We start from the raw sequence: 9,557 nt of genomic DNA, 5'->3' as shown, positions 1-9,557 counted from the left end.
GTCCTACAGAACCTGATGTTAAAGTTAAGAAGCCTCGAGAACAATACACTGAAGATGATTTGCTTATTGTTGAAGAAGATGATCGAGCTTTCTCTTACTTGACCATGGGTTTGGGTCCTAATATTGCCATGGGCTTTCGCACCTGCAAATCTGCCAAGGAACTGTGGGACTCTCTGGTAGAAGTGTATGAAGGTAACGAAGATATGAAAGAAAGTCGAAGGAACTTGCTGCAACAAAATTTCAACAATTTCAACCATATTTATGGTGAAACAGTAGATAATCAGATCCAAAGGTTTGTCAAGCTGGTGACTCAAATGCAGATGGAAGAAATTCATACCTCAAACGCCTCCACCAACAGACAACTTCTCAATGCTTTGCCCAAGAGTTGGGATCATCATGTTGCTATGATCAAGAAGACTAAAGATCTTGCAAGATGCACCCTGTCTGAGATGATCTCGCACATCAAAGCTTGTGAATTGGATGACAAGCAGAGAGAGACTAACTACAAGAACAGCATGCTGGCTGCCGGTTTCTCAATAGCTCCAACCACGTCTAGCGACAGCAACACAGCTCTTCTATCACAAGGAGGATTTCAAATGTTTCGCAACAATTCCTCTGTCTCTCAATCTGGATCCTCAAATCAAATCGTCTCTTCAGCTTCTCCAGCTTCAGTTCAAAATGCTGGAAAGGCTTCTGCTGCTGCCTCTGCTTCTGCTCACTCTACGAACAATGAGATGATGGCATTTTTCGCAAGTCAGTCAAAGGAAAAGCTAGACATAGCAGCTTCTGTAATCAACTGTTTGAATGCTTTTCTTGCAGGGAAGCTTGATCCACCAAAGTGGAGTCAAGATGATTTGTCACAGATTCATCCAGATGATGTTGAAGAAATGGATATCACCTGGCAAATGGCAATGGCGGCATTCGGAGCTCAAAAGTTTGTGAAGAAAACGGGTAAAAACAGGTGGGGCAACGCTTGGAATGGAGCTTCTAAAGTGCCCTTCAATCTTCGATGTTACAACTGTCATGAGGAAGGACACTATGCTAGGAACTGCCCGAAGCCACCCATGAACAGAGATCAGAATCCTACTATTCCTGCACAACCAGCTACTCCTAATCGAGAAAGGGCTCTTGTGTCTACTGCAAGTATAGCAGATGCAGCTGCCTCTGGAAGTCCACAGCCGCAGGGATTAGCACAAGCGCTGGTGGTGCAGCCAAATGTCAACTTTGACTGGTCCTCTGAGATTGAGCGTCTGAACATATCAGCTCCAGATAATCAAGCTGCAACTTCTAACATTGCTTTCATGACCTCAAACGAGCATGACCCTGAGCCACAGGAAGAGACTGCTGCTGACGATTTCGCTTTCATGACTCAAATCCTGTCAGCACCTGTCAAAGGTCTCACCAAAGAAGAGGTACTTTCAGTTTTCTGCACTCCTGAATGTAGGGAACGTGTTGAGGCTTATAGAATACACAACGCTGAGCTAATCGAAGATTACAATGAAATTAAAAGAAAAAATTTCACTTTAACGAAAAATGAAAAACTTTTCAAAGAAAAAGTCGAAGCTCAGCGTAAGGACATCGTTCAACTAAAGGACGATGTCAGTGTAGCTAAAGGCCAACTAATGATAGTCAAAGAAAAATTATGTGAAGTAACTAAGGAACTGGAGAGTGTAAGAGACAAATACCAAATCAATCAATTAAACATCAAGAAATTTGATTCCTCCAGTAAGTTAATAAAAAATCTGTGTGATGAACAATTGGCTTACTCTAAGAAGAAAGGGTCGGGCTTGGGTTACAATCAGACTCCTCCTCCATACAATAACAATTACACTTATTTGCCAATGTCTGAGGAGGAGATCTTGAATGAAAGCAAAATGACTTATGGCTCATCTAGCAAATCGTCTGTTCACAACAAAACTGTTGAGCCACAAAAGCCCTCGCCTTTAAAGTTTATTCCTAAAGGCACAATTGATCCTAACATCTCGTTGTCATGTGCAGATGATAGCTCAGAAGTAAGATGTGATGATGTTCATGGGAGTGAACCAGTTATTGTTTCAAACATTTCTGAACCTTATTTTGAATATTATTCTGAACCAACTGAGTCAGACATTGCTTTTACCAATTCTTTGTTTGCGTCGTTTTCTGCGTTTGTTTCGTCTTGTGAGCCTGCTGTTTTGGGCAAAACTGATAATGTTTGTGTGGATGATTTGAACAATATTTGTGGTGATGATAGTTTTTCAGCTAATGTTTGTGATGATAACATATCAAATGTTTCAGCTTGTGATAATGTTACAGGTGCGGTCCCCAAGGATGCATTCAGTGAAACCACTGAAACTATTTCTCAAGAAAATCAAGTGTATCCTGATTCTTCTTCTGAACCTGTCTCAGTGGGAGTCCCTAATGTTGAATCTAGTGGGACCCCATTGGAAACCGAATTACCAAATGAATCAGAACCTGTGTCACAAAGTAAATGCTCTGAGGAAATGCATGTTGATGAAACTTCTTCAGGATCAGAAAGTGAACCTGAATCAGTTTCACTCGAGAAAAGCATTAAGGAAGTGCAAGTTGATGAAACTTCTTCAGGATCAGAAAGTGAACCTGAATCAGTTTCACTCGAGAAATGCATTAAGGAAGAGCATACTGTTGAAACTTCTTCTTGTTCGGAAAGTGAACCTGAATCAGCTTCAGATGATAAATGTGTTGATAAAACACATTTGGATGAAGCTCATACATGTTCAAATTCGGAATCAAGAGTAAGTGAAAAGGAAAAAGGGGTTGATAAAAGGGTGAAATCATCAGCAGAAAAGTTGATTAAAGAAAAACCACAAATCAAACATGGTCAGAAAACTAAAACGTTGAATCACATGAAATCGAACAAGCAGAGACCTAATGTCAAAAATGTTCAGAATGTGAAGCGTCAAACTTGTTTTAACTGTGGCATTGCTGGCCACATTGCCAGAAATTGTGGTAGACTCCCAAGGACACCAGACAAGAAATCATCAGGGCGAAATCAGAAAGTTACGTCTAATCGATCTAAATGTTCGGAGTCTATGAAGTCTGCTTGGACTAAGACAATGAAGAGCAAAGATCTTCATAGGACTAGACCTTCTGATCAGGATTGGAATGCAGCCAAACGCCTTAATCAGAATCGACAAACAAATTTTCAGCGTAATCAGAGAAATTATTTTGGTAACGCTTTTGAAAGTTTAAATTCTAACTGGTCAAGACAGTTTTGGAAACCTAAGGTCAATGGCATGCAATCCAATCCAATGAAGTCATATCATCAAAAGGCAGCACACAGAAATGTTTCAAAATTTCTAAACAAAGAGAATTTAGTGTGGCAAAGAGTAACGTATTTCGATGCTCAAGGGAAACCCAGATCCACTATGGGCTGGGTTCCTAAATCTAACTAATCCCGCTACTCGTGCAGGAACAGCTGTGGAGGACTACCGTGCGCCTCTGGTACATGGATAGTGGCTGTTCCAGGCACATGACAGGAGACTTATCCCAGCTTGTGAATGTCAAAGAATTTAATGGTGGATATGTCTCATTTGCGGGAGGTGAATTTGGCAGAATCACTTTGAAAGGAACTGTTCAAAACGGAGTTCTCAGCTTTGAAAATGTCAATTATGTTCCAGAACTGAAACACAATCTGTTGAGCATTTCGCAGATTTGTGATAGAGGGAATTCAGTTCATTTTACGAAGAAGGGATGTCATGTTCTGAAGCCTGGGATCGTTATCCCAGAAGACTGGTTCTTGATGACTGCTGAAAGAAAAGGAAACGCTTACGTCATTGATATGAACAAGAAGCCGTGTGAAGAGATCACCTGCTTATTCTCGAAAATTTCAGAGCATGATGGTTTATTGTGGCATCGTCGACTCGGGCACGTGAATATGAAAAATCTGAATCGTCTAGCTAAAGGTCAATTGGTGCGAGATCTTCCGATCAAGGATTTCATGTTGGTGGAGAAGTGTGTTGCTTGTGCAAAAGGGAAGGCTCATCGAAAACCTCACAAGTCTAAACCAGTACCCTCGACAAAAGCTGTACTCGAACTACTTCACATGGATCTTTTTGGTCCAGTGAATGTGCTGAGTATCGGGAAGAAAGCCTACTGTCTAGTAATCGTCGATGATTACTCTCGCTACACTTGGGTGTATTTTCTCAGTCACAAAAACGAAACTGCTGCACTGGTGAAACAGTTCATTACATTGGCTGAAAATCAAGCGAGTACTAAGGTGAAGGTTATTCGATCAGACAATGGGACAGAATTCAAGAATGTTACTTTGGATACGTTCTGCAGTGAAAAGGGAATTGATCGACAGTTCAGTGCGCCTCGCACTCCACAACAGAATGGAGTGGCTGAAAGAAGGAATCGTACTCTAATTGAGGCAGCACGTACCATGCTGGCTGATTCAAAGCTTCCTAGCTTCTTTTGGGCCGAAGCTGTTAGCACGGCTTGTTATATCCAGAATCATGCTTTAGTTAATAAACGTCACATGAAAACCCCTTATGAGATTCTGGAAGGACATAAACCTTCGGTTTCACACTTTCGTATTTTTGGTTGTCCATGTGTATTATTACTAATGGACTCAAATGGAAAGTTTGAAGTCAAAGGTGACGAATGTTACTTTGTTGGATATGCTAAAGGCTCTGCTTATAGGGTATACAACAAAGTAACTAGGAAAGTCGTTGAGTCGTGCAACATCGAATGGCTTGAAGAGAATGCTACGGACGCTAGAGTCGGTCCAGATTGGTTATATGATTATTCTGCTCTGTTTAAATCATTTAACATTTTGTCAAGTGATGTTTCAGTTGCAGGTGAATCAGTTCCAAAACAACCATTGTCGTTTGAAGATACAGAGGACGAAGTACAGATGGATGAAATTGTGAAGCATCATACTGTTGATCCACCGGGAATGGTGTTTACGCAACATCCTACACCGACACCGGTGGTCAACCAATCCCCTGAAGGTGCATCAACCAGTGACTCTGCAATGTTTCCTGATCCTATCCCTGAGGATTGTACAGTCACTTCTCCTGTAATTCACACTACAAGTGCACCTGATGAGGGGGAGTGTAGCAACACCACCACTGAAGAGGAGACGGTACCAGATTTGGCCATACCGACGAGCGTTCAACGCAATCATCCAATCGAAAATGTGATTGGTCCTGTAAATGCAGGAATTTTGACCAGGAGTCAATCCGGGACCATTAACACTTGCTTATATTCTAGTTATCTTTCACAAATCGAACCTAAAACCATTGATATAGCTTTGCAGGAACCTGGCTGGGTAGATGCTATGCACGAAGAGCTGAACCAGTTTGAAAAACTTGGAGTATGGAAGCTTGTCAAGTTGCCAGCAGGAAAGCGTAAGCTTGGAACTAGATGGGTATTTCGAAACAAGCAGGATTCTGCAGGAGTCATCGTTCGAAACAAAGCAAGACTGGTGGTTCAGGGTTTTAGGCAAATCGAAGGACTGGATTATGATGAAGTATATGCTCCGGTTGCACGACTTGAAGCCATCCGGATCTTTTTAGCGTACGCGTCATACATGGGATTCACTGTTTATCAGATGGATGTCAAGACCGCGTTTCTCTATGGAGATGTGAAGGAAGAAATATTTGTCGAGCAACCGCCTGGATTCGTGCATCCAGATCATCCTGATTATGCCTACAAGTTAGACAAGGCACTGTATGGGTTACACCAGGCTCCTCGAGCTTGGTATGCCACCCTAACAGAACATCTGTTGGCTCATGGATATACACGTGGCACTATTGACCAGACTCTGTTCATCAAGAGGGTAGGCAATGATCAAATCTTGGTTCAAATCTACGTTGATGATATCATTTTCGGATCAACAAGCGAGGATCTATGCAAGGAATTCGAGAAAGTTATGAAGAAAAAGTTTGAAATGAGTGCTCTGGGGGAGATGACTCTGTTTTTGGGCCTTCAAGTCAAGCAGAGTTCGCAAGGAATTCTGATTCATCAAGGGAAGTATGTGGATGATGTGCTGGCAAAGTTCAAGTTCACGGATGCAAAGCCTGCTGAGACACCTATGGCTGAGAGACCATTGTTGACTGAAGATGAAGAAGGAGAGTCTGTAAATCAACGTCAATATAGGTCAATGATTGGGTCATTGATGTATCTCACGGCTAGCCGTCCGGACATCATGTTCGCTGTTTGCAACTGTGCACGCTATCAGGCTAATCCTAAAACTTCTCATCTTATTGCTGTTAAACGGATCTTTCGGTATCTTAAAGGCCGACCTCGGTTTGGCCTGTGGTATCCGAGAGATTCCAATTTTGACTTGTTTGCTTTCTCTGACAGCAATTTTGGAGGTACTGACAGTGACAGGAAATCCACTTCTGCGGGATGTCAATTTTTGGGTGATCGGCTCATTTCTTGGCAGTGCAAGAAACAACAAACGGTGGCGATATCCACAGCTGAAGCTGAGTATGTTGCTGCTTCTGCTTCTTGCTCTCAAGTGGTGTGGATGCAACATCAATTGCAGGATTATGGTTTGACATATCTTAACACTACTATTTACTGCGATAATGATGCTGCAATACAAATTGTTAGAAATCCTGTTTTTCACTCCAAAACCAAGCACATTGATATTAAAGTTCATTTCATTCGAGACTGTTTTGACAGAGGTCTGATTACGCTTGAACAGATCGACACAGATGCAAATGCTGCCGATTTGTTCACTAAACCTGTCAGCAGCTCGAAATTCAGAGTGCTTGTGGATTTTCTAAAAATGATCCGTTTTACTGATTGAGCATATTTTTGTTTTGTTTTGTTTTTCGTAGGTAAATTTGTTCATAAAGTTTTCTATTCTTAGGTAGTTTTTTATTTATGCACAAATTTAGGGGGAGAAAAAATCGAAAAATACAAAAAAATTGAAAAATTGAAAATATACAAAAAGAGTTTCAAAAGGAAGTATGGCTGGACTGGGAAATGAAATGAATTTTCACTTTATGGTCAAGGGCTGACTCATGTAAGACCAGTATCGAAATTGTTTGACTCTAGTATGATGTGTTGGTAGGCTCTATCCTTAAGATTGGAAACAATGGCTGTTTTTGTTCAGAACTAAACCAGTACATGACCTCAGAAAAGAAAATCACTTGGAATTAGCTCATGTCTATTTGAATGTTTGTATGCTTTTCCCGATACACACAATTTCGGTCTGATTCTGAAATCTTATCTGAAAAAGTCGTGTACCTCCTCTGCTGCATCCAGATACATGCTGACCTGGAGGTGCTAGGCAACGTCAGCTTCTGCTGCATCCAGATACATGCTGACCTAGCTGTACGTTGTCGATCTGTAGATCAATTAAACACCCGAAAGAGGCCCTCTAGTGCCCAAAAGAAACCCAACAAACCTATATCAAATTGAGAAAACTCATTTGATCTGTATATTATATCATCTCATTCTAAGATCTATTCTGTTCTTTTCTCAACCTATTCCCAGTTAAGATTTCAGAAATTTGGATTGGGCTTGTGAAATATGTGGTAGGGAAACTGCTTGCATGATAGAGTGAGCTGTGTATAATTCCGGGATTTGATTAGTATTTGTTTGGGTGCTCATTATTAAAATATCAAAACATGATAAAAGGAGATACAGGCAGTTATATGGAAAAGATCTAGGGAGATGAGTTTAAGAGGACAAATATACTGGCAATTGTCTAGATCATCCTCTAGTAGATCAGTGTTGATAAGTGAAGTCATGCCCGAGACCCTGTGATTTGATCCCTGAGCATCTTTGCAAATTTCCTGTTTTTATTTTTGTAAATAATATTTTATTATTTATTTTTGTTTTAGGTTTTGTTTTGCAAAATAATGCTCAATGGGTTTGATGGGTTATTTGAAAATCAAATTTTAATTGGGTTTGTTTAAATTACTATTGAAAAACATTTTATTAAGCCCAAAATTCTGAAAATGTTCGCAAAGCCCAAGTCCATGAGGCCTAAGCCCAACAGACTTGGCCCATGAGAAACAGTGGCCATATATAAGGTGATTACGAGTCATTATTTCATTATTCACTCGCAATCTTTACTGAATTCTCTCTCGAAGTTCCGGCCGTAACCAGATTCCGACTCATATTCCGGTTGCGACTCGCAATCAAGTTAGATCATCAACAGGTAAATGTGACGTCATTCTTCAAGATTTTGCAGGATTGTTGAAGATTCCGGCGAATCTATGAAGATTCCGATGAAGATTTGATGTTTCCGATGAATTTTCCGATGACATGTTGAAGTTTCCGATGAAGTTTCCAGTCGCAATCAAGAACAACAGGACTCGAAACCAATGATTAAGACTCGCAACCTCGAGATTGCGACTCATGGTTGCGACTCATTTTGGCCTGTTGCGACTCATGGTTGCGACTCGCAATCTCATGGTTGCGACTCAGTTATCCTGGTTGCGACTCATGGTTTCGACTCGAAACCTTGGGTTGCGACTCATGGTTACGAGTGAACAGTAACAGTGTTTGTTTTTTACTTTTGATTTTTATCACTGTTAAATCAGGAAACTTATAAGTTTTGTGTGATGTGCAGAAAATGGACCTAAAGTTTATTGCTTCTCACAATCAAGTTGCGTATTTGGCACCTCCACCTGTAAAGCACAAGCAGTTGTACACGTCTTTGATTAAAGGCTTAAATACTTGCCGTATTGTTCACGCTCTTCGAGACAATCCGGTTGTGTATGAAAGTCTTATACGAGATTTCTGGAAGACTGCAAAGGTGGAAATTGTTGAAGGAAAGGGAGCAATAACTGTCGAGATCGACGGAACAAAGATTATCGTGACAGAGCAGGTTATCAGGGAAGCGTTGCAGTTTAATGATCAAGAAACGGATCCAATCGAGCTTGCTGCTGGAGCAATTGAAGCTATCTTGCCACGTCTAAGCTATGAAGGAAGATTTCCTCCTCTGGTCAAAAAGTTTGTTCATCCATACTGGCGTTTGTTATTGCACATGTTCCTATTGTGCATGACAGAGAACCGAGGGGGAATTGATCAACTAAACACAACGCAGACGGCTGCATTGATTTGCGTGATTACAAATGAGCCGTTCAACTATTCACGTTACGTTCTAGAGGCAATGAAAAGGAATGCTATTGGGCTACGAAAGGATAAGTTTTTGATGTATCCTAGGTTTGTGCAGATGATTCTGAATGCTCGTTATCCTGAATTGAGGAGATCGGGTAACACACTGGAGTTAAAGCCCATGGGTCCTTCCTGTTTTGGTACTCTTACAACAAAGAAAGGAACAGAGAAGAAGTTTGAGGGATTGATTGAGTTAGAGAAGTTCGGTCAGTTTGCAGAGACCGAAGATGTTGTTGAGAATCCAGTCAGGGCACAAGCCGTACCTGCACGTGCCATAGTTGCTGAAGAACATGACATTCAAAGGAGTACTGAAAATGAGCCAGAGCCAGAGCGTATCACTATCAACTCTGACGATGAAGGTGTTGAGATTGCATGTGATTCTGATGATGATGACTGTAAAACCCGTGAGGATCACAATGATATCAATCTAAACTTGTATAAGCGCGGAATTC

The 9,557-nt window shown here is 41.0% G+C and overlaps 1 protein-coding gene across 1 annotated transcript; it reads left to right on the top strand.

Annotated features, from left to right (window-relative positions):
* Window positions 1–978: 978 nt before the first annotated feature.
* On the top strand, window positions 979–2,532 carry LOC118492536. Its single transcript, XM_035990697.1, has 2 exons — window positions 979–1,412; window positions 1,999–2,532. The coding sequence occupies exons 1-2, from the start codon at window positions 1,065–1,067 to the stop codon at window positions 2,014–2,016; spliced, it is 366 nt and encodes a 121-aa protein (XP_035846590.1). The 5' UTR covers window positions 979–1,064; the 3' UTR covers window positions 2,017–2,532.
* The last annotated feature ends 7,025 nt before the right edge of the window (window positions 2,533–9,557 follow it).

The sequence above is a fragment of the Helianthus annuus genome, chromosome 1, assembly GCF_002127325.2.
Source record: "Helianthus annuus cultivar XRQ/B chromosome 1, HanXRQr2.0-SUNRISE, whole genome shotgun sequence".
Lineage (NCBI taxonomy): Eukaryota > Viridiplantae > Streptophyta > Magnoliopsida > Asterales > Asteraceae > Helianthus > Helianthus annuus.
This window is presented reverse-complemented; position numbering and strand designations above follow the sequence as displayed.

Coding starts and splice junctions, on each gene's coding strand:
- LOC118492536 (XM_035990697.1), top strand. CDS start 1,065: ATGAACAGAGATCAGAATCCTACTATTCCTGCACAACCAGCTACTCCT.